The sequence below is a fragment of the Mastomys coucha genome, unplaced genomic scaffold (genome assembly GCF_008632895.1).
Source record: "Mastomys coucha isolate ucsf_1 unplaced genomic scaffold, UCSF_Mcou_1 pScaffold3, whole genome shotgun sequence".
Classification (NCBI taxonomy): Eukaryota; Metazoa; Chordata; class Mammalia; order Rodentia; family Muridae; genus Mastomys; species Mastomys coucha.
The window spans coordinates 48,980,429-49,005,148 of NW_022196909.1; the positions used below are offsets into that span (position 1 = coordinate 48,980,429).

The window sequence follows — 24,720 nt, forward strand, 5'->3', positions numbered from 1 at the left end:
CCCCGTCCGCCCCGCCCCCAGCTCCCTCTCTGCAGGCTGCCGAGGAGGCTCCTTCCTCTTCACCATGTCCAGGATCAACCTGCGGATACGAGAGCAGCTTTTCTCATCTTTGTTGCGCCAAGACCTTGGATTCTTCCAGGAGACCAAGACAGGTGAACCTGGCATCTGGGTCGTGGGTGCTATGGCCTCTCCTGGAGTCCTCAGTTACTTTCCCATCTGCCTCCCTGCTGGAGTCATCTGGGTCGTGGGTGCTCTCGCCTGGAGTCCTCAGTTACTCTCCCATCTGCCTCCCTGCTGGAGTCATCTGGGTCGTGGGTGCTCTGGCCTCTCCTGGAGTCCTCAGTTACTCTCCCATCTGCCTCCCTGCTGGAGCCATCTGGGTCGTGGATGCTCTGGCCTCTCCTGGAGTCCTCAGTTACTCTCCCATCTGCCTCCCTGCTGGAGCCTGACAGTTTTCTTTTAGAGCACAGTAGAGGTCTAGCCCAGTCTCTTTGTAAAGACTGAGGGGATGAGTCAGCTAGGAGACCCAGAGGGAGTTTTTGGGTTTCTGCCTGGTGGGTTTTCATCATCCTTTCTGTCCTCCCCAGGGGAGCTGAACTCGAGGCTGAGCTCTGACACCTCCCTGATGAGCCGCTGGCTCCCTTTCAATGCCAATATCCTGCTGCGGAGCCTGGTGAAGGTGGTGGGGCTCTACTTCTTCATGCTCCAAGTGTCACCCCGACTCACCTTCCTATCCCTGCTGGACCTGCCTCTCACAATAGCAGCCGAGAAGGTGTACAACCCCCGCCATCAGGTATGTGTGCATGTCACAGTGCCCTGAGAGAAGGCCGAAGTGTAGAGATGTGCTCCCATTTGCTAATCCCAGGATGAGAGAGAGATAGGTAGGTAGATAAATAAGTAGATTGGTAAGTAGGTAGATAGATAGATGAGTGGATAGGTAGCTAGGTAGTAGATAAATGGATGGATGGATAGGTAGGCAGGTAGCCAGCCAGCCAGATAAGTACGTAGATAGGTAGGTAGGAAGGTAGATAGAGAGATAGATGGATAGATGGATAGGCAGATAGACAGACAGACATAAATAAGTAGATAGGTAGGTAGATAGATGGATAGGTAGGTATGTGGATAGGCAGTCAGATAAGTAAGTAGATAGAAAGATGGAGGGGTGGATTGATGGATAGGTATGTAGACAGACAGACAGACAGATAAACAGGTAGATAGGTAGGTAGGAAGGTAGATAGATAGATAGATAGATAGATAGATAGATGGATGGATAGGTTTATAGGTAGGTAGATAGAGACAGACAAATAAGTAGATTGGTAGATACATAGATGGATGGATGGATGGATGGATGGATGGATGGATGAATAAGTAGGTAGATAGATCAATGGATAGATTGATAGACAGGTAAATAGGTAGACAGACAGACAGACAGACAGACAGACAGATAGAACACCTCTTTTCGGCCCCTACAGCTTATCGTATGCTTGTACCATATTTTTCTAGTTCAGTCATTCATTGATAGACATTTGAGTTGAGGAGGTTGGTGGCCCACTGGGTCTATAGGCAGAAGTGGTGAAGAGGAAGGTGAACGGGCGCCTTTCTGCCTTCTCGTGAGCTTCTCAGAGTCTGTCTGTGCCCTTCCCACAAATGACTGTGAACTAGAGTGAGGGACATCTTAGGAAGTTCACACTCATTTATTTGTTTTTATTTTATGTGTGTGGGTGTTTTGCTTGCATGCATGGACATCATCTGTGTGCAGTGCCTGAGGAGGCCAGAAGAGGGCGCCAGATCCCCTGGAACTGGAGTTACAGACAGTTGTGAGCCACCACATGGGTGCTGGGAGTAGAACCCAGGTTCTCTGGAAGGGCAGCCAGTGTTCTTACCCACTGAGGCATCTCTCCAGCCCTAGAAAGTTTTCCCTTTCCCCTCAGCATACATAACTGGATGTGTGTATGTGTGTGTGTGTGTGTCTGTCTCGCAAACACACAGATGTGAAACTCACCGTATTGCTCACTTTTGGGCCACAGTTCTGAGCACAAGCCTTCTGATTTCTCCACACTTTCTTCCCAAACGACACATTGTCATTTTATTTTATTTTTTAATTTGAATAAAAGTCACTATCCCCTGCAACACAATGTGGTGCAGTGGGTTATTGTGGCTTCGATGTGCATTTTTCTAAGCATTCATGTGTGTTCATGTGCTTATGGGACATTTGACACATTCTTTGGAGGCATATCCATCCTTTGTTTACTCTTTGGCTCTTTGGCTAAGAGAAATTCCTTTGCCCATTTTTCCATTTTTAAAAAAACATGTTGGATTTTTAAAAGGTAGTCTTTACATTTTTAAAACTGTATTTTTAAAATGTATCCTGCATATATCTCAGATGTTAGTTGTCATGCTGGGGACTGCATGGGTAGGCTGGGGACATGTGGGTAGGGATGTGGACAGGGTCCTGTGCTGCATGTGGACAGTGGGCTCTGACAGACTCACCAAGACGGGAAAGGCATCCAGAGAGGGCTGATTAGTGACACCGAGTATGGCTGCAGCAGAGACAGCAGAGAAGCTGAGCACAGGGCAATTCCCAGGGACTGCTGCTGTGGGGGTGTTTCTGCACGCAGTCAGGCTGTGCCCAGTGTCCCTGTGACCCGGAGCAGTTGGTTTGTGGTTATCTTGGCCTTGAGGCACTGGCAGACTCACCACAAGTCAGAAACGGCTCAACCCAGAACCCGGGCACTAAGATGGCACCCACACTGCAGCTGGGACTTGTGGTTAACTCTGAGCAGATAACGGTTATGCTCGGAGGCAAAGGATCTGCTGAGCCCAGCCTTCCTGAGGGAAAACAGTCTTGTGTGAAGTTAGGGTGACTCAGGCCAGCTGCCATTCCGGGACAGCAACTGCTTTGGTTGCTCGTCTGATGTGTGACTTACAAAGACGGCCATGAGCTTCACGGCCTTTTCACTGTGGACAGGGTCCTGTGCCACATGGACAGGTCCTATCTGTCTCTGTTGCCTGCACTTTGGTGTCCAATGCAAGAATTCATTGTCAGATCTAGTTAATTGGGGCTAGAGAGATGGCTCTGTGGTTTAGAGCCCTTACTGCTCTTGCTGAGGACTGGGATCTGGCTCCCAGCACCCATATGCCAGCTATCCAATGGCCTTTTCTGGACTCAGTGGCACCTGTACTTACCTGCACACACACACACACACACACACACACACACACACACACACACACTAAATCTTTTTATAAAAAGAGTTTTTACAGTTTTAATTTTTATATTTAGGTCTTTGATCCATTTTGAATTACCTCTCCATCTTTCTAAAACATAAAGATTTAGTGGGGCGGTGGTGGCGCACACCTTTAATCCCAGCACTTGGGAGGCAGAGGCAGGTGGATTTTTGAGTTCAAGGCCAGCCTGGTCTACAGAGTGAGTTCCAGGGCAGCCAGGGCTATACAGAGAAAACCTGTCTCGAGAAACAAACAAACAAACAAACAAAAGATTTATTTTATTTACACATTTATTTGTGTGTGTGTGTGCCCGCAGTGGCCAGACGACAGCCTGTGATTCTCTGGAGCTGCAGTTACAGGTGTTTGTGTAGCGCAGTTTGTGTGCTGGGGATTGCACCCTGGTCATCTGGAAGAGCGGCAATGCTCTCTAAATAGCTGAGCCACCTTGGCAGCCAGATCTCCATCTTTCTTGACTATTCTGTTTCTCTCCTCACATGACATCAGGTGCAAGAATTCACTTCAAATGAAAGCTAAACAGAATAGCACCCATCCATGTCCCACAGTGCTTAACCGTGAGAGCTCAACAATTCACGTGTGTTCCCTACTTCCTGTGCTCCGTGCTTGTGTGTGAGGTGCACATGTACCCTGTGCGTGTGTGAGGTGCACACGTACCCTGTGAGTGTGTGTGAGGCACACTGAGTCAAGTACTTTACCCACAGAGCCATCTCCCCAGCACTCCTTCCTCCCCCCGCCCCCCGAAAATATTCCTTCTGGAAAGAAAGGCACGGGCAGTGAATTGCTGGAGGGAAGCCCCTGCTGTTGCGTTCTGCCTCATTCACTGGTTTGTCCGTCCATCCGCTGCCCCCTGTTTCCAGGCGGTGCTAAAGAAGATCCAGGATGAAGTGGCCAAGGCAGGGCAGGTGGTGCGCGAGGCCGTAGGAGGGTTGCAGACTGTCAGAAGCTTTGGGGCAGAGGAGCAGGAAGTCATCCGCTACAAGGAGGCCCTGGAGCGATGTCGACAGCTGTGGTGGCGCCGAGACCTGGAAAAAGACTTGTATTTAGTCATACGGAGGGTGAGGTGACCTGTGCAGGGCGCGGGGCGCAGGGCGAGGGCCCGAGGAGGGAGGGGGAGGGGATGAGGAGCCGGACCACAAAGGCTTAGGGGACCAGAGCTGTGCAGGGACTGGGGACTTGCTCACCTCTGTCCTTCCTTCCAGGTGATGGCCTTGGGCATGCAGGTGCTGATTCTGAACTGTGGCGTGCAGCAGATCCTAGCTGGGGAGGTCACCCGGGGCGGCCTGCTCTCCTTCCTGCTGTATCAGGAGGAAGTAGGGCACCACGTCCGGGTGAGTGAGGCGCGCTCCGGAGATGCTCTGTGTTTCAATCTGGGCTTCTGGACCATGAGCTTTATTTGTTTAACAATATCAACAACAAAAACCACCCGCTAAAACAAACAAAAAATTACAAAAACCACCACCACCAACAAAAACCTAGCTAATTTTCTTATGGATAATTTTTAACATGCTTTAAAAAAGCCATTATGATAAATCTTCAGGTAACTCATCAGCTTTAACAATGATCATAACCTTAACCCTAATAACCCAAACCCTAACTCCAGCCACCACCAACTCTAACCCTAGCTGGACTCCATCCTAAATTAACACTAACCCTAACATCATGTAAACAACCTCAATTCTAAATGGCCATAATGATATCTCATCCCCACCCCGACTGATCTCGTCCCTGACTGCAATCTCAAACTAAACCCTACCCCACGCCTTAATCTAACCTTAGTCCTAACCTACCCCAACCGCCTGCAGTGACTGATCTGCCTCCAACTCCATCATATTATTTTAAAACAAATTGAAGACATCAGAGTCTCATCTGTAGATATTTCAGTGTGCACCTCTAGAATATAGATATCTTGAGTATGCAGTCCAAGTGTCGTTAAAAAGCGATTCCTTAAGTTCATCCTGTGCACTCAGTGCTCAGAGTGCCGCAGGTACGCACGCTGTGATTGGTTGATGTCCAGAGCGCCGCAGGTACGCACGCTGTGATTGGTAGCTGTCCTCCAATCTCTGTGTCTACTGATTTAAAGTTCCCACCTTGCTATTAGTTGAAGGAATGCATATTTTTGTCCCGTGCTGTCCCCCTATGGCCTGGGTTCTGTGTATTCTTATTTGTAATATTATTCTGCAGTATTATTCTTCTAACTATTTCCTATCCACTGGTACATAAATCTGGAAACTTTAAGACCCAGCGCTTCCCTCTTTCTAGTTATGGCTGTGTTCTTTCTCTGGGAGACACAACATATCTGACTCTCTTGGTGTTGATGCTTAATGCCTGCATTTGTTAAATTATCAGGGTTGTAAAATAGTGCTCTCTGTAGTTCCTTCGCTTATAATTTGGATATATCAATCGAGAGACTTAATCTCATCCACTATTGTAGTACTTAATAGTATACTTTGATTAGAAAGGGTATTTAACTATTTATTTCTATTTGATCACTTAAAAAAAAGTTCCTTTGCTCTGGGCGTTGGACATAATTTTCCCAGTTACTTCCTTACCATCTTTCACGTTGGAGAGCTGTGCCAAGCTCTCTGATGATTCCAAAGGCGAGCTGGCCCCAGTGATTGCTCCTGTCTGGAGCAAGAGGATGCTAGGCACACAGGGTGCACAGTAGTGAGCGAAAGCTGTGGATCTTGGCCCCGGCTGTGTGGACTTCACTGCTTTTCATTTGCAAATCAGAACACTGAAATATTTCTGCATATTTTCAAAAATCCACTAAAGTTACTCTGGGGACAGTGGCACAAGTGTGTAATCCTGTGACACTGAGGGAAGATGTGACATTCGAGGTTAGCCTGTGCTAAGTAGCCAAAACTGTTTCAGATGAACAGAGACAGAGCCACCCTCCGCTCTAACTAAAATAATCACTCCAACATTCCCTCCCTGAAATCATTCACTAAAAGGTAGAGGTTCTTCTTGTGCGGGTAAGGAGCAGGGGAGGAGAGACCGGCTGAGGTCAGGATGTGGGTAAAGTGTGTGAGGCGCTAAGTAAGGGACCTGGCTTCCTGACGAGTCCGTTCTTGTTTTCCAGAATCTGATATTCATGTATGGGGATATGCTAAGCAACGTGGGTGCCGCTGAAAAGGTATTTTCGTACATGGACCGAAAGCCAAATCTGCCGGAGCCTGGGACCCTGGCTCCTCCCAGGCTGGAGGGTCGCGTGGAATTCCAAGACGTCTCCTTTTCGTACCCCAGTCGCCCCGAGAAGCCCGTGCTCCAGGTATCTGAGGGAGACCCCCGTGGGGTCTGGACCTCTCTCTCTGCTGCAGTGGTCAGGCATCGCAGCCTGAACATCATTTTCTCTGGGAAGCTGCCCTGAACTCGTTCCTGTTTTCCTAGGGCCTGACGTTCACCCTGCATCCTGGAAAGGTGACAGCGTTGGTGGGACCCAATGGGTCAGGGAAGAGCACTGTGGCCGCCCTGCTGCAGAACCTGTATCAGCCCACCAGGGGCCAGCTGCTGCTGGATGGCCAGCCCCTGGCTGAGTATGATCACCACTACCTGCACCGCCAGGTGGGAGGGGCGCCAGAGAGGGGTCGGGAGGGAGGAGCAAGCATGAAGGGGAGATGGGGCAGCCCCTGGGAGGGAAGGCGCGGGGGGGTGTCCATCCTGAGGAAAGAAGTGGAGGGGCAGAGAGGGAGGTACCAGTTCTTTGCTCCTGTCCGCTCTGCGCAGGTGGTTCTGGTGGGGCAGGAGCCTGTTTTGTTCTCCGGTTCTGTCAAGGACAATATCGCCTATGGCCTGAGGGACTGTGAGGACGCTCAAGTGATGGCAGCTGCCCGGGCGGCCTGTGCAGACGACTTCATAGGGGAGATGATTAATGGAATAAACACAGGTACTTACAGGGCCCCAGCCCCCCCTGGCAGGGGCAGGAGAAAATGGGACTGGGGGAGAGCTTATTCGATAAGGTGCATCGACGCAAGCATGAGGACCTGCGTTTGATCTCTGGAATCTATGCTTTTTAAAGGAAAAACAAAAAACAAAACAGACTAGGAATAATCTCTGCCCCGCACACGCGCCCACACCCACGCGCATACATACGCACACATGCCCCCACACAAACACGCATAGGCTCATGCACAGGCTCACGCACGCGCACACACACACACACACACACACACCAGATAATGGGATTTATTCTTGGGGTGATGCTTGTATCGTCGTTGCTCCTCCCTCCGTTCCCACTTTCCATTCTCCACCTCCATCTCCCCGCCCGCCAGGCTTTCCTGCCTCCTGATTGGCTGACAGAAGCAGACCGGGGAACACATTGTCCTTTGCTTCGGGGAGGGGTGCTTTCTGATCACGTGTGTCTCAGGAGGGGATTTTTCTCTGATTTCCTCAGAAATCGGGGAGAAAGGGGGCCAGTTAGCTGTGGGACAGAAACAACGTCTGGCCATTGCCCGGGCCCTTGTGCGGAACCCACGGGTCCTCATCCTGGATGAGGCTACCAGTGCCCTGGACGCCCAGTGTGAGCAGGCCGTGAGTACCAACAGGGAGGGCAGGGGACAGTGGAATCTAAGGGATATGCTTGCAAGGTCCGGTGAGCGGGGCTGACGTCCCACAGACGGGGAGCGTGTCTGCACCTTGGCTGGGCTGTGAGTTGTTAGGGGTACTTTTGTTGCTGGACCAAACCCTCAAAGATTGTGCCTTGCCTGTGTCCTGGGCTTTCTCAGGTTGTTGGCAGTGGAGATTAACTATCTCCAGAATGGAGAATGCTGGTGGTGGTGGGGTATCTGGTCCTTCATAGCTACCTCTCCCTGTGGCAGCCATACGGCCATGGAGAAGGGCAGACCCCTATCGCCTGCCCTTTGAGGCCCCCTGCACAGCCCGGACCTTCTTTAGCCTGAGTCACAGGGACGGCCCAGCTGCTGTGTCCCCTTCTTGGCCTTTGAGTCTTGTGATCTGTCCTCTGCAGCTACAGGCCTGGAGATTACAGGGGGACAGGACGATGCTGGTGATTGCGCACAGGCTGCACACGGTTCAGAACGCTGACCAAGTCCTGGTGCTCAAGCAGGGGCGGCTGGTGGAGCATGACCAGCTCAAGGACAGCCAGGATGTCTACGCTCACCTGGTACAGCAGTGGCTGGAGGCGTGAGGCCTCTCAGGACCGTGGCCCGGATCAGACCCACAGAGACTGTGCCAGAGCCGAGGGTCAGGACAAAGACTGGGACCGTTTTGGACTTTGCGTGTTTTGGTGGTCTTGATGGGTGGGTGGGGCCGGGGGATGGGGTGGGCACTGGGTGGAGTGGGTGGTTTGTGGTTCTAGAAACATTATTTTTGCTGAATATAAAAAATAATAAATGTAATAAATATACATATAATGTTTTTCCTTAATATATGTTATGGCTATTATTGACTGACATTTTAACAGCATCTAGAATCACGGTCAACATCTGGGCAAACATCTGGGCATGTCTGTGGATGAAGGAGTTCTAGGTTAGGTTAACTGCAGTGGGAAGACCCCCTCACTGTGTGTGGGACTACCTCGAGGTCTGGGGTTCCACACTGCAGAAAAGAGACCAGCAAGCATCTCTCTCTCTTTCTGCTCCCTGGCTGCCTCTCGATTCCTGCCTTCTCTGCTATGACTGACTGTACGGGCCCTTAAACCACGAGCCAAATTAAACCCTTCCTGTCTTTTGATATGCAAATCATCAACAAGGTGTGAATAAACATGCTGCCTTTCTGTCTCCTTGTTCATATCAGTATCTGATGTGTGTGTGTGTGTGTGTGTGTGTGTGTGTATTTTCTTTTTCTTTTTTTGATAGGATCTTTCTCTATAACTCTGGCTGTCCTAGAACTCACTGTATAGACCAGGCTGGCCTCAAACTCAGACATCCACCTGCCTCTGCCTCTCAGGTGCTGGGATTAAAGGCATGCACCACCAACACCAGGCCTTTGTTGTGTACCTGATATTTTGTGTTCGTCAGGAAGACTAAAGCATTGTTGGGCAAAAACTCAGCTCCTAACAGTGTTAATAGTATAATTGTGTGCAGTCAGAGATGACCACTTTGCATGGTCCTGCTTGCATTAGTGCAAAGTGGTTCCCGAGTGTGTCTTTAATCCTTATTCTGAGCTCCCAACGGTCAGCTTATTTACTGCTTCCACTTTCCCAATCACTTCCACTTCATGAGTGGGGAAACCGGGCTCAAAGAGAGTAGAGTTGTTTCCCAAGGCTCAGGAGTCTCCATCATAGCCCCACAGGGAGGGAAGTCATCTCTAACCAAGTAACACTTCACAGCCAGAGAAGGGCAGCGGGAAACCAGAGCGGTTGCTGCTCATAAGCCAGGCAGGCTTATGCTCAGTCAGCTCTCACACAGTTCAAGACCGCCTGCCCAGGGACTGGTGCTGTCCCCCCTCCCCTTCCCCCACAGACACGCTCACAGGGCAACCCCATGTAAGTTAACCACAGTCAAGGAGATTCTCCTCACCCCCAGACATGCTCACAGGGCAACCTGATGTAAGTTAACTACAGTCAAGGAGATTCTCCTCACCCCTAGACACGCCCACAGGGCAACCCCATGCAAGTAACTCTTTTCCCTGGCTTAGCTAGAGGAGGGGGGCGTTTGTAGCTTGTGGCTCTAGAGGGAGAGTCTGTAATGGCTGGTGAGGAGCGGGAAGTTGAGAGATCACATCTCTATCCCTAAAGGGCGCAGAGAGCAAATTGGAAGTGGAGCCAGTCTCCAAATGCTCGACCCCCACCCTCAGTGACACACTTCCTCCAGAGAGGCCATATCACTTCCCCAAATAGCCATCAACCGGGGACCAAATATTCAAATACTTGGGCCTATGGGTGACGTTTCTCATTTAAAAGCACTACCGCCTGGTAATTTTAAGTAGTGGCAAATGGACTTTAAAAACATTGGATCCCCTGACTTGGAGTTAAAGTGACTGTGAGCTGGCATGCAGGTGCTGGGTTCGAATCCGGCTCGGGTCCTCTGCAAGAGCAGCAAGTGTTTTTAAACCCCAAGCTATCTCTCCAGCCTGCAAGCGGACATTTGAAAGTAACCACCACACAGGGTTAGCCACTGTTGGAGTTGGTGTTGGGGCCTAGAGTCTGAATTCTGAACATAATTCTAGCTCCTGTCCAGATTCTCTAACTCAAATCAGACCCAGTGAAGCCATTGGCTTTCGGAAGCTCCAAAGCCTGTAGATTCTCCGCCCCTTGATGGCAGCTGCCATTCACAGCCTTAGAGAGAGGTTTCTGTCAGGAGTCCTACCCGCGGGCCCCGCTCCCCCTGCCTCCCATCTCCTGCTGGTCAGGAAGGCAGGGAATCTTTCTGGAGGGTGCCACGTCTATGACCTGCTTCTGGGCCTGGAGCCTTTGCCGACACACAGCCCCGCCCTCCCTCCCTTTCTTGGTCCTGCCAGCCCAGGCTACAGCGAGCTCCCTGGCTACCCTTCTGCTTTCCCACTAGCACTTCACGAGTTAATCTTGAGTTAATCTTGGAGTTAATCGAGGAGTCTCCAGGAAACCCCCAATTGGGAGGGGCCCCTCCAGGAGGCCAAGTCACAAGGGCTTGTGTCTCACCTCCTTTCTGCTCTGCCCACCCACTTCTTTGTCCTCTAATCCGGAGTTCCCCGGGGGAAAGCTGCATATCTCTTTCATTAGGGTTTGTGTCTTTGGCCTGGCACAGAGCCCGGGCTCACAGACCGTGAATAGGGAGTCTGTTGGAGAACTGAGAATTAGACGGCGTTCAGTTCTCTGGCACTGGAAGGGCTGGGCTTGGAACAGTCCCATTCTAGGAAAGAGAAACTTAGACGTTCCTGGAAACAGCAGGTGCTTTCCAGCGCTAGCAGGAGCCTGCCAGCACGTGGTCAGCTCCCAGCCTGGCAGCGTGGCGCAGCAGGAGAGCGAGAATTCACAACAGCCTCTCACCCACCCACCCCCTAGGGCAGAGAGAAGCCTTACCCAGAGTCCTTCCTTCTCCCACAGAATGTCCCTTTTTATAAGAGGAAGGAATTCTTTTGTCTCTTACCTTAGGTAAGCTATAGCCTATCATGGAAGATGAGCAGTGAGGAGTCTCTGGTATTTTTTTTTTCCCCTTGAGATCTAAGAGAGCATTTTAAAAATAATATAGCCGGGCTGGAGAGATGGCTCAATGGTTGTTAAGGGTTCAATTCCTCGTACCTATACTGTCACGACTGTAACTCCAGTTCCAGGGTATCTGGCGCCCTCTTCTGGTCCACATAGGCACTGCGCTCACATGGTAGGAAGACGTACACCCAGGCAAAACGCCCACAGACATAAGATAAAAAAAAAAAAAAAAAAAAAAAAAAAAAAAAAAACAACAACAAAGTTTCAGTGATTGGATGTTTTCTGCAAACTCTGATGACCTGAGCTCACTCCCCTACTCCCCTGGACCCACATAATGGAGGAGAGGATCAACTCCCACAAGCTGTTCTCTGACCTTCAGATACGCAAGTTCAGCCACAATCTCTCTCTCTCTCTCTCTCTGTCTCTGTCTCTGTCTCTGTCTCTGTCTCTCTCTCTCTGTCTCTCTCTGTCTCTCTCTGTCTCTGTCTCTCTCTCTCTCTCTCTCTCGTTCCTTACATAAAATAAAATAAGAAAAAAAGCCAATATAATGGCCATGTCTTCACAGATATAAAACATCTGGAAGTCATTCCCTCTGGTTATACAGCTGGGACAAACAGGAGCCTGGGGCAGTGGAGGTGGTGTGGGGTGTAGGGTGTATGTTGAACCCGGGTCCTCTGGAAGAGCAGCCAGTGCCCCTAACCACTGAGCTACCTCTCCAGCCCCTGGTGTATTATTTTAAAGATGCTCACCCAGGTTTCAAGAAGAACGGATGTTGGTGTTGGATGAGCAAGGCACAGGGGAAGCAAAAACTGCTCCCCAAACACACAGACCAAAACCTTCCAGGGTGGCCTTGTCAACCAATCACAGGTATCAGTGACTCTTGTTCATTAGCAGTTTCTTCACCCATGCCCCCTGCTCTCCCCAGTGTATAATTTCTGCTCCAGCTTCCTCCAGTTTCTTTCTTTCTTATCCAGCTTTATTCTAAAACATTTCTGTATACTAAACTTACCATAGATGGGTCTGATTGTGACATTTCCTTTTTAACATTTTTTTATCATATTTACTTAAGGTATGCATGTGATTGTGTGTGTGTGTGTGTGTGTGTGTGTGTGTGTGTGTACATGAGCAGATAACAACTTGCTTCAGTTGGTCAGTTTTCTCCTACCTACAGGTTGCAGGGATTGGTCTCCGCTCATCAACCTTGGCAGCAAGTGCCTTTACTCATGGTGCTGTCTTGCCAGCCCTCATTAGACATTTCCATCCATGCATATAACACACTTCAATCACATTCAGCCCCTGAAGTGGAAACTTCTAGTTTCTTTGGAAAGCTAGTTATGCCAAATGATGCTTCGCTGGGGCACTGTACTGGCTGGTTTTGTGTGTCAACTTGACACAAGCTGGAATTATCACAGAGAAAGGAGCCTCCCTTGAGGAAATGCCTCCATGAGATCCAGCTGTAAGGCATTTTCTCAGTTAGAGATCAAGGGTGGGAGGGCCTATTGTGAGTGGTACCATCCCTGGGCTGGAAGTCTTGGGTTCTATAAGAAAGCAAGCTGAGCAAGTCAGGGGAAGCAAGCCAGTAAGGAACATCCCTCCATGGCCTCTGCATCAGCTCCTGCTTCTCGACCTGCTTGAGTTCTAGTCCTGACTTCCTTTGGTGATGAACAGCCATTTGGAAGTGTAAGCTGAATAAACCCTTTCCTCCCCAACTTGCTTCTTGGTCATGATGTTTGTGCAGAAATAGAAACCCTGACTAAGACAGGCACACAGGTGAAAGAATGTCTTGCTAAAGCAAACATGTGAAAGACTGTTTTCCTGAAGCAGACACAGATAAAAGGATGTTTTGCTACAGCAGACACGTGAAAGGACCTCTGATGAAGGGGTATAAATATGACCCCACCGACAGTAGGGGAGGAGCGCTGAGCATTGGTTTGGTTTGCTCCACCTCTCTATTCTTCACTAAGGACACACATGTATTGGTTCTCCTTACACAGTGTTGTTGAACTCCACTTGTGGTAATGTTGCCATTGTGAGAAACTCACCTAAGAACTGCTCGTGAGGTTCCTGTGGCAGCTTGGCACTTTGGTGGCCTTGCCTCAGGCTGGTTGGCGAGCCTGGTGGCTTCTTCAGGATTGAACTACAGCTGCCAGCTCACGCCTGGGGAAAGGACCGGGCTGCAGCTGCTAAGTCATACTTGGTGTTTGCGACAAAACTGAACTGCTGTCAGAGAAGATTGGGCTCGCCCCCAAAGAACCATTGCTGAACAGGTCCACTCCCCACGTTCTAGTAACTTCTCTGTTCCCCTACCTCTGCTGGGTGGTGGGCTAGAGGAGAGGTGGAACCCTTATTAAAAGTAGGTTGCAAAACATTTATGCCTACAAGTCCCTGACACCCTCGTGTGTCCTCCTTTTCCAACGACATCACTCAGAGTCGCCCCCCCCCCCCCCGTCTTTGTTTCTGTGTTTGTTTTAATTTCACAGAGAGAATACATGGGGGAGTTGTTGCTTACAAAACTGTCATTTTTTCTCTGGGTGACACCCTCAATCCTTCCCATTTTCCTGCACCTGTCACGACTCTGTTCCTTATGCACGGACCAAGCTGCATTGTGTGTCACACCCCATTCTCTTTCTTTGCCAGTTGATGGACGTGTGGGTTGTTCTATAACCTACCTGCTGTGCTGCAATAAGTGTGATTTTTCAGGTGTCTGCTGTGCGCTGCCTTCAATCCCTTCCAGCGTATGTTCTGGTGTGGTGCAGCTGGGTCCTGTTGTACTTTTAATTTTGGCCTTTTACAGAGTCTCCATACTTACACCATACTCCATACGTACAGTGGCTGGACCAGCTCACATTCCCACCAGCAGTGTATGAACACCTGCTGCTGCACCACAACACTTCGTTTTTTCTTTTTGATTTTTGAGACAGGGTCTCACCATGTAGATCCGGTTGCTCTCGAACTCACGGAGAACCCCCCACTCCTACTCCCTTCTCCCAAGAGCTGCATTTTCTTTTTCTTTCTTTTAAAAAAAGATGTTAATTTTTATTTGGTGGGCATGTCTGTGTACTGTCCATGCCTGATGCCCACAGAGGCCAGAAGAGAGCATCAGATCCCCTGGACCTGGAATAACGGAGGGCCGTGAGCTGTCAAGTGGATTCTGGGAACTGAACCCTGGTCCTCTAGGAGAGCAGGAAGTCCTGTTAATCCCCGTCATCTCTCCAGCCCTGTCTACTTTCTTTTCTTGGTAGCCAGACTGAGACAAAATGTAGTTAGTGTAGCTAAAATGTTCTCTTTATCATATTTCATTTATTAATTATTATTTGTATGTGTCTCAACTTCCCTAGGGCTAAAAATCTTGAACTTTAATAAAAAAATCTTTAAAGTTAGCACCCGAAGAAGTACCAGGCTTCCTTGTGGCACGTTCATAAGGCTTAGTTTTCATTGGCTAGCCTGCATCCAGGCTCATAGAACCCCTTCCATTCATCTTTATGTCCCATGTGCTCCATTAACCTCCCACCCTCCTTTGTGAGCTTTCCATTGGCCACCTACGCTTCTTCAGGTTCTTTTCTGGGTTGCGGGGATGGAGCAGGACTAGCCTGGCCTGTGGGAGGCTCTGGGATTGGTTCCCTGGCACCGCAAGAAGTTTTCATCTAGATGTGTCTCCGTTTACTGGTTGGGTTATTTGTTTTTTAGTGTCTGATGTTCTGAGATTGTTTCTGTTCTGGGTATTGGTCTCCTGACAGGCAGACAACTGTCAAGGCTTTCTCTCCTGTTCTGCTCCTCCCACATTCTATTTGTTTCTTTGACTCTTCAGAAACTCTTTATATTTATTTATTTATTTTATATTTATATGAGTACACTGCAGCTGTCTTTGGATACACACCAGAAGAGGGCATCAGATCTCATTACAGATGGTTGTGAGCCACCATGTGGTTGCTGGGAATTGAACTCAGGACCTCTGGAAGAGCACTAGGTGCTCTTAACTGCTGAGCCATCTCACCAGCCCCAGAAACTCTTTAATCTGATACAATCCCACGTTTTAATTCTTCCTTTTGTTCCCAGGGCGACAGTAGCCTTTCCAGTTGCTGCCCATGATCTAAGGCTTTCGGTATTTCCTGTAGCTAGATCAAAATCTTTGATCTATTCTGAGTTGAGCTTTTGGTGTGGGATGACAAGTAGGGAAGGCTGTCTTAGCAAAGCTCTGTAGATTTCTCTGGAACATCTAGACATCTGGACAGCTCCCCAGTCTGTCCTACTCTCCGTTGAGAACAGCGTCGAGCCTGAAGTCCTCAGTGCTTTGCTCGGTGGGATGACCTTTCGCCTCGAGGTCACAGGTCAACCGCCTTCATGGATCCCCAGGAGCGAATGTGTAGTAGTCCTTATTCCAGCGCTGAGTGAGCTAGGGTAGAGCAGTGTGAGTCAGGTGCCATCTGGTGGCCGTGTAAAACACTGGGTCATTTTGGGGACTCACAAACTGTACTAAATAGTCCCAGGAATGAATACCCTGGGCACTTTCTGAATGCTATGGCTGCACCCAGGCTAGACATACATAGTCCTACTTTATTCAAGACAACCTCATGGGACGGGTGTTACTATCCCAATCCTGAACACGAGAAAACAAGTTCAGAAACAGTCACCAACCCGGCAGGGTCTCACGCGTGGGCAAGGTGGACTTGACTTAGGAACAAAAGTCTTTGAACGCTTGTAAACATTTTTTCTCTTATTCTTTTAAAATTTATAAACAGGCAACATTTTAACGTAGTTGAAAATTCAAAGAGGAGGAACTGCTCACTCCACCACTCCCTGTCTGGCCAGAAGATCCGGTTCTGAGCTTTAGGCTCATCATTCTGGAGAGATTTAATCTTTGTTTAAGTGAATATGTGGTATTGGTTAGATTTTGTCAACAACACAGCTAGGGTTTTCTGGGAAGAGGCAGCCTCAGTTGAGAAAATGTCTCCACCAGACTGGCCTTGAGCAAGCCTGTGGTGTATCTTCTTAATTCATGATTGATGTGAGAGAGCCCCGCCCACTGTGGGAGGTGTCACGGGGGGGGGGCAGGTGGCCCATGGTTATGTAAGATATAAGAAATCAGGCAGAGGGCTGGAAAGATGGCTCAGCGGTTAAGAGCACTGACTGCTCTTCCAAAGGTCCTGAGTTCAAATCCCAGCAATCACATGGTGGCTCACAACCATCTGTAATGAGATCTGATGCCCTCTTCTGGGATATCTGAAGACAGCCACAGTGTCTGGGCTGGAGCAAGTGGAGCCGGAACGAGCAGAGGTCCTGAGTTCAATTCCTAGCAACCACATGATGGCTCACAACCATCTGCACAGCTACAGTGTACTTATATACATAAAATAAATAAATAAATCTTTAAAAAAAAAAAAAGAAATCAGGCAGAGCAAACCATGGTGAGCAATACAGCAAGCAGCATTCCTCCACAGCCTCTACTTCAGTCCCTGCTTCCAGGTTCCTGCTTCGAGTTCCTGCCTTGGCTTCCCTAAGAGATGGAAATTTAACGGAGATCTGTGAGCCAAATAACACTTTCCTCCCGACTTGCTCTTGGCTCTGCAGCAATAGAGAGCTGTGATGTATAAGCTGTGATATATAAATGTATATATTCCTGCTTCACATTTTCCCAAATAACAGCTCTCTAAATCAACTCCTCTGAAAGTTACTTTCACACTGAAATCGTATAGCTACGTGAGGCTCTATTTCATGGACGTGCCTGTCAGCGGTGCGATGCATGTTACATTGGTAGACTCTGAGGTGCTGCTTAAGCTCGTTGGAAGTGGACTCTGGGAGAGAGGAGGCCCCTCCTGTGTCTCCTCCAAAACTTTGGGTCCTGGGTCAGGCTGGCCTCCAACTTGCCACAGGGGGAAGGAAAACATCAAAGAGCTAAAGGTATTAGAGACACAGTGTCCTTGAGAACATCTGGAAGGTGAACCGTTTCTAACCATGGTTTCTATTGCTCATCACATAATGTAAAGATGCCATGGTGGGGCCTGGGAAGTTGGGGGTTCTTCCACCCTGAGCTCTCTTGACCCGGACTTCCAGCTGGCTGGCTGCCTCAGTGCACTTCCCCAGCCGATGTCTCTTGGGGACCCATTTGGTGTGTTCCCTTTGCTTGCCTTCTCTGCTGTGTGTTCTGAGCCCCCACAGATGGCCTTCTGCTATCAACCTGAAGTGGAAACTTAAGGGTTCTGTGGAAAGTCAGGTAGTTGTGTTGGATGGTGTGTTGCAAACACGTGAAGGAACGTTTCGTTAGAGTGGACACGGGGGTGAAAGGCTAAATCAGACTCCTGAAGGAACGTTTCGAGAGGAAGTTCTGTTAAAGCGAGCCTGTGTGAGGACACGTGATGAAGGATTCTTTGCTAACAACACGCATGTATTGGTCCACTTTACACTGCGTAGTTGAGCTGCATTTGTCGGGACTCCATAGAGAGAAACGCACCAAAAAGCTTGTGGTGCTGTGCTGCTGGTGGTTGCTGCTTCCAAGGCCTTGGGTTGATTGGCAGAGTGATGTCAGCTGAGACAGATGCATGTACTAAGGCAAGACCCGTGGAGGACACTGATGTGTGGACAGAGTATAAAAAGGACTTGACGGACAGTGGCGCAGGCTGAGCTTGGCTTGCTTATAGAGCTAGTTGTGCAATTCTTGTTGATTTCGAGTCTTTGCTGACCTTTGCTTCCCTGAGAGAGACACAGCCAAGAACTTCTCCTGGCATTCCTCCGGGTCCCTCCTGCTGACTCAAGTCGAGGCTGAGGCCTGGCTGTCTCTGCTAGGTCATGTCACTGTTGTTGCTCTCCTGACTCTACCGAACTGGACTGCTGGCGTGTCTGTGAAGTGTTTGCAAATGGATGGAGCTACCACTGCTGTCCTGTGAACTGAACTGCTGATTTCCTGACAACCCAGATGGGAGTTGCTCTAAAGAACAATTTCTAAACAGGTCCACTTTCCCCGTATCCTTTCTTTCTCACTACCTCTGGTGGGTGGTGGGCTACAAGAGAGGTTAAAGGGTTTAAGAACCATTATTTAAAAATAGGATTTGAAAAAAAAATTACCTGCTGCTTCTCTCTGTCTGCTACTGGCTATTTATTTATTCTATTTATTTTACTTGATATATATTTAATAAATGCATTCATTTTGAAATGGAAAGCACAGCTTTCATAGATCGCTTTCTGGGCCTACAGAACAAACAGGTAGCTGGACGATGTTACTTCAAATCTTTGGCCATTGCTCACAAGGCCTTGTTTAGATGCTAAAAATGCATGTATTCAAACATATCAATAGGACACAATTCCATGCATAATATACATGTCATTAAATTACCTTGGTAGGTATACAGCTTAATTTTGCCTTCTGCATGCATGCATGTGTGTGTGTGTGTGTGTGTGTGTGTGCACGTGCACTTGTCAACTTGACCTAAGCTAGGCCATCTGGGGAGAGGCAACCTCAATTGAGACGATGCCCCCATCAGATTTTCTTAGGCAAGTCTATAGGACATTTTCTTTTAATTGACTATTTTTTAAAGGACATACATTATTAGCTCCTGAGCTCTAGTTCTCCTTCTCCTATACAGTCTTGGTTCCACGTAGCCGTCCAGTCCGACGGGCAGCAGTGAGACCCACTTTGCGCCTAGCAGAGGCGTCTCTTCTGATCGTGGAGAGTTTGCCGGGTGTTGGTGGTTACCACCTCCGAAGGGATGCGCCACAGGATTCATGGCCACGCCCTGCACACGTGGCCAGCAGTTCCTCTTGGCCTTGTACTTGTGGTAGGCGCGCCAGCCTTTAAGATAGGCTTGTCAATTCTGCCTCCACCAGCCACGACACCAACAACAGCTCTGTTGGCAGAGGAAATGCCTTTCTTGGACCCTGAAGGCAGCTTCCCTTGGGTCTTCTTGGTCTCTGGGTGGTGGGAGAGGACTGTGGTATAGTTCCTGGAGGCTCGTGCCAGCTTGCCCCTGTCCCCAGGCTTCCCCAGACAACAGACAACCAGTACCCTCAGGCATGGTGTCCACGGGCAAAACATTGCCGATATTCAGCTGGGCCTTCCTTGCCGCAGTACACAAACTGTCCAGCGTGGCTCCCTTCTGCTGCAATGAACAGCTCTGTCTGCTTCCTGAATCGGTAGGGATCACGGAAGGCTACTTTTGCGAGGGGAGCACCGCGGCCAGGGTCAAGAATGATGTCCTTTACAATGCCTTTAAAGTAGCCGTGCCACTCCCCGAAGTCCACAGCACGCAGGCACGCGGCGCCCTTACGGTGTTTCTCGTGCGCACGAAGCCCAGAACCCGCACCTTTTCTGTGCCCTTGGGTCACACAGCCCATGGCCGCGAGTCTGTCAGCAAGATTAACTGACTATTTATTGATGTGGAATGGATGGCCCAGCCTACTGTAGGAGGTATAGTCTTGGTTAGTTTAAGCAAGCAGGCTGAGAAGCAAGCCAGTAAGCAGCTCCCTTCTGCTTTCATTCCTGCCTCGAGGTTCCTCCCCGAGCTCCTGCCCTGACTTCTCTCAGCGATGATGGACCGTAAGCTGTAGGGTGAAATAAAGCCCTTTTCTTCACAAGTGACTTTGGCTGTGGTGTTCGTCACGGCGACAGAGAAGGCGGCAGAGGTCAACTGATCGATTAATTTATACTTCTTTTCCCATGTGTTTTCAGCACAGTGTCATTAGCCAGGGTCTCCCTCTGTAGCTCAGGCTGCACTCACGGGTGGACTGGCAGTTCTGCCGGCTAATGTGTTCTATAGACTCGCATCCTGCCATCAGTTCTGCCAGCTAATGTGTTCTATAGACTCGCATCCTGCCATCAGTTCTGCCAGCTAATGTGTTCTATAGACTCGCATCCTGCCATCTTGCTGACTTGGCCCCCAATGCTTCCTTACGTTCTGTCTTTATCAGTATATTTGCATGATTTTATTCTTTTGAGAATTCCGTTTCCCTTCATCTCTGTCTGTCTGTCTGTCTGTCTTTGTTTTCCTCCTCCTCCCTCCTCTCCTTGCCTGGCATACAAGGCACAGCATAGCTATCTTCTGCTTTTGCCGATGAGCAGGCCATCGACCCCCTTTCAGCCACAATCCACAAAACCGTCCACATTGTTCAGCAGCGTCTGCTGTCGATGTCAGCCGCTCTCTAGGAAGAGAGACCTGTTGGTCAGAATGCCTCAGGGACCCTACCAAGCCAGGACAGGCAGAAGACACAATAAACAACCTACTTTGTTCTAGGACCTCATACTCCATAGACTTTCCTCTCCTGATCCTGGTCCACTTGCCCACACTTTAACAGCCAACACTGACGTCTTGGCTTTTATAACAGTGTTATCAGAGTGTCCTCCCTAGCAACAAGCGATGCAAGCTCTTCACTCTCGATTGGCTAACAGTCTGAAGATGGTCCCAATCTCAGGGAGGCTGCATAATTATCTATCTTGTTTTCAGTTGTGTGGAAGCCAGCTCCATTCTAAAGAGGTGTATTGGTCTCTTTACCGTCCCTTTGTTCCCTCCAGAATGGGTGCCGGGAGGGCCCCCTGGGCTGTGGCTCTGCTGGTGAGCCTCATGAGGCTGGATTCCTTTATGATTGAAGGCAGAGACCCCCCAGGTAAGAACAGAAGGGTTTGTTTCTGGGTGTGTTTTCTGGAATTAGCATGGGGCTAACTCCCCCCAACTCCCTGTAGACCAAAGTCTCAGACTAGAGTGGCCCTGACTTTAGACTCCCCCCACTGACCAGGAAGCTCTTGTGCCCCTCCTTAGCACCCGTGATGAACTGCCTGCAAAGGTCTTCCCATACCGGAGACACAGATGCTGGGGGAGGGAGGAAGGAAGGGGACATTTTCCCTTGTTGGGTTCCTTGTGCGTCAACATCGGACACTAGAGCCTTGGAAGCTGGAGTCTGAGCAGCCGAGACTCCTCTAAGCGCATCTACTCCTGTTACGGCTTTCAGGTGAAATTGGAAATAACGTCTCTCATCAACTATTAAGCTCCTGGTTAACATTCAGCCTCGTTCTGAGAAGTCTTGAGGTGTAAGGGAAGTTAAGAGCTCAGACAAGTTGAGTATATTAATTATCTCTGGCTGCAGGTTGCTGTGTGCAACTTGGTTTTTTTTTTTTCGCCAGGGAGATGGGCTATGCCAGCGTTGTTAGACCATGAAATGCAAGGTTGTGAGCAGAAAACAGGATGTGGTATGCTAAGAAGACTCCCCTCTAACGTCAGAGTCTCATTAAACACAGAAGAGGAACAAGCCTGGGGAGGGGCATCATTTTTCTCTAAGAACAAAAACCACTCTGTGTTTATCACACCCATTTGACAAATGGGAAGAAAAAATCAGCACGGAGTTTTAAATGATGATGAAAACCCACATAGTTTTTCTTTAGCTTGTAAAGAGGGAACAGAGAAGGGTAGACACACTGAGGGACTGGAGGTTGGCACCTCATCTGACCTCAGTGGCCCTCAGAGGGGCCTGGAGGGTCATGGAAGTCATTCTGGGGCGGGAGGAGGCTGAGCATTCCTGGAGGAGAGTGCCGAGCTTAGCAATGAGCAGACCCCACAGCTCAAGCATGAAAGCCATTATCCTTCAAGTCTCAGCTTAGCTGCTTCATGGAGGTCTGCCCGTTTTATCATTCTCAAGTGCACAGAACCAAGCCACAGCACGCCATCATCACAAGACATCCTTCTCCTGTCCTACCTCCTTTCTCTTCTTCCCACCCCACGAATACCATTCCAAGTTTGCCTTTAACACAAGTGTAGTGTTCAGAAACATAGAATGGGCTGCAAGATGGCTCCGTGGTTAAAGCCACTTGCTGCCAAACCTGAGTTCAATCCCTAGCAATCACATGTTGGATAAGGGGTGGGGGAGAATAACAGGGGAGGGAGGAGGGACAGGGAGGATGGGGATGGGGGAGAAAGGAGGACACAAGGACTGTAGGGGGACAGGGACAGGGATGAGGGGAACCAGGGAAGGGGAAAGACAGGAAGTGAGGGTGGGGAAGCAGGGTGGGGAGGGGGTGGGGGACTGATGGGGAGGAAGGACAAGGGGGTTAGAGATGGAGATGGGGGAGACTAGGGTGGGGGAGACAGGGGTTGGGGGATGGATGGATGATATGGGGACTGGGTGGGGACTAGGCTGTCGGGTGGGGGCACAGGATAGAACGGGACAGACTCACTCCTGCAAACTGTTTTCCCTGTTCACATTTTAAATAAATGCCATTAAGCATTAAATGACATCTGTGACTTCGTCTCTTACTGTTGTGGTTTTGAGCACGTTGCTCTCTGCCTTAGTGTCCCAGGTACAGGCTTCCCCAGAGGTGCAGCTGGTTCCTAATCCTTTTATGGTTTCCAGAGGATTTTGTGATTCAGGCAAAGGCGGAGTGTTACTTCACCAATGGTACAGAAAAGGTTCGCTTCCTGGTCAGGTTCATCTTCAACCTGGAGGAGTATTTACATTTCGACAGCGACCTGGGGATGTTTGTGGCGCTGACGGAGCTCGGGGAACCTGATGCTGATCAGTGGAACAAACGCCTGGATCTCCTGGAGACGAGCAGAGCCGCTGTGAACATGGTCTGCAGGCAGAAGTACAAGCTGGGGGCCCCCTTCACCGTGGAGAGAAATGGTGGGTGAAGGTGGGGTCTAGGGGTTCTCCATGAGAACCTTGCAATAGGTATTTAAAAAGGTTTTAAATTACGGCTATCATCTATCTGTCTGTCTACTGTTTGTTTGTGTGTGTTACATGCACGCCACAGTGCACATATGGAAGTCAGAGGACAATTTGAGATAGTTGGTTCTCTCCTTCCATCATGAGGATCCTAGAGATCGAACTCAGGTCATCAGGCTTGGGGGCCTGTGCCTAGACCCTGTCCTCAGCTGTGAATTGTTGGCTTAAATTTTTCAAAACCTACTTTATTTTTTTTTAAAGATTTGTTTCTTTCTTTATATGAGTATACCATAGCTGTCTTCAGACACACCAGAAGAGGGCATCAGATCCCATTACAGATGGTTGTGAGCCACCATTTGGTTGCTGGGAATTGAACTCAGGACCTCTGGAAGAGCAGTCAGTGCTCTTAACCACTGAGCCATCTCTCCAGCCCCCAAATCTTTTAAAATAAGGGTTCTTAAAAGCTTCAACCTCCCTTCTAGCCCACCACCCACCAGAGGTAATGGAAAGGAAAGGTTACTAGGAAACAGGGTTTGTAGACCTGCTTAGAAGTAGTTCTTTGGGGGCTCTTCCATTCTTCATCGCCAGCAGTCCAGCCCTCTAGCAAAAGGCCAACAGGAATCAGCAGTGGCAGCCCAGTCCACTTGGCGATCCCCATTCATGAATTAACAATGGCAATTTGATCCAGAAGAAACCACAAGGCTCTGCCACTTGGCCTGAGTCTGTGGAAACAGGAAGAGGCTGCAAGAATATCATAAGAAGTTCCTTAGCAAGTTACTTTCTATGCAGTCATGACAAGTGAAGATAAGTCATGCGATGCAAGGCAAACCGATGCTAGGGCGTTGTCAGCAAAGACTAGTGAGGCATGGCAAGGCGAACCAATGCCAGAGCCTCCCCCAACTGTCTCTGGGGTCATATTCATATTCTTTCCCCAAACCATGCTTTCTCTCACTTGTCTGCTTCAGCAAAACATCCTTCCATCTGTCTGCCCTGGAAAAACATCATCTGACCTAACCGAGTTTCCAAAGAAACTAGATATTTCCACTCCCTTCTAGAACCTCAGGGTTCTCAGGGTCCTTGAGAACTGGTGTACCTGTGAATACAGGGGGTGACTGTGGGGTGACCTGGCAGAGTCTAAATCCTCCTTGTGGACATCCAATATGCTTCTCAGTCTATAGTGTTAGGTACCCTACATTTCCAGCTTCTATTTAGCTGGTCTGGGAGATGGGTCAGTCCCTATGGACGCTCCTGTCCTCGCTGTGACAGATCAGGGTGGTCACAGTCCCTATAGATGCTCCTGTCCTCGCTGTGACAGATCAGGGTGGTCACAGTCTTTATGGATGCTCCTGTCCTCACTGTGACAGATCAGGGTGGTCACAGTCCCTATAGATGCTCCTGTTCTCGCTGTGACAGATCAGGGTGGTCAGTCTCTATGGACACTCCTGTCCTCGCTGTGACAGATCAGAGTGGTCACAGTCTCTATGGACGCTCCTGTCCTCGCTGTGACAGATCAGGGTGGTCACAGTCCCTATGGACGCTCCTGTTCTCACTGTGACAGATCAGGGTGGTCACAGTCCCTATGGATGCTCCTGTCCTCGCTGTGACAGATCAGGGTGGTCACAGTCCCTATGGATGCTCCTGTCCTCACTGTGACAGATCAGGGTGGTCACAGTCTCTATGGATGCTCCTGTCCTCGCTGTGACAGATCAGGGTGGTCACAGTCCCTATGGACGCTCCTGTTCTCACTGTGA

General features: G+C 49.4%; 2 protein-coding genes, 1 long non-coding RNA gene and 1 pseudogene across 4 annotated transcripts in view; 2 read left to right on the plus strand and 2 right to left on the minus strand.

Moving 5' to 3' along the window:
* Tap2 (transporter 2, ATP binding cassette subfamily B member) overlaps nucleotides 1-8,981 on the plus strand; it is a 13,297-nt gene extending 4,316 nt beyond the window's left edge. For both annotated transcript variants that reach the window (XM_031347984.1, XM_031347985.1), the window contains exons 4-12: nucleotides 22-152; nucleotides 588-793; nucleotides 4,104-4,301; nucleotides 4,446-4,574; nucleotides 6,326-6,514; nucleotides 6,634-6,807; nucleotides 6,970-7,129; nucleotides 7,637-7,773; nucleotides 8,210-8,981. In XM_031347984.1, the coding sequence (XP_031203844.1) occupies nucleotides 22-152; nucleotides 588-793; nucleotides 4,104-4,301; nucleotides 4,446-4,574; nucleotides 6,326-6,514; nucleotides 6,634-6,807; nucleotides 6,970-7,129; nucleotides 7,637-7,773; nucleotides 8,210-8,389 (1,504 nt within the window). In that variant the 3' untranslated portion in view covers nucleotides 8,390-8,981. The remainder of the gene's footprint in view (nucleotides 1-21; nucleotides 153-587; nucleotides 794-4,103; nucleotides 4,302-4,445; nucleotides 4,575-6,325; nucleotides 6,515-6,633; nucleotides 6,808-6,969; nucleotides 7,130-7,636; nucleotides 7,774-8,209) is intronic.
* On the minus strand, nucleotides 3,501-4,942 carry LOC116075050. Its single transcript, XR_004112398.1, has 2 exons — nucleotides 4,428-4,942; nucleotides 3,501-4,268 (listed from the first exon to the last, which is right to left on the minus strand). It is a non-coding gene; the product is annotated as an uncharacterized LOC116075050 (long non-coding RNA).
* Nucleotides 8,982-18,883: 9,902 nt separating the features above from the next.
* LOC116074805 lies at nucleotides 18,884-19,906 on the minus strand (annotated as a pseudogene).
* Nucleotides 19,907-20,767: 861 nt separating this feature from the next.
* LOC116075170 (HLA class II histocompatibility antigen, DO beta chain) overlaps nucleotides 20,768-24,720 on the plus strand; it is an 8,066-nt gene continuing 4,113 nt past the window's right edge. The window contains exons 1-2 of the mRNA XM_031348194.1: nucleotides 20,768-20,920; nucleotides 22,658-22,927. Of these exons, the coding sequence (XP_031204054.1) occupies nucleotides 20,830-20,920; nucleotides 22,658-22,927 (361 nt within the window). The 5' untranslated portion in view covers nucleotides 20,768-20,829. The remainder of the gene's footprint in view (nucleotides 20,921-22,657; nucleotides 22,928-24,720) is intronic.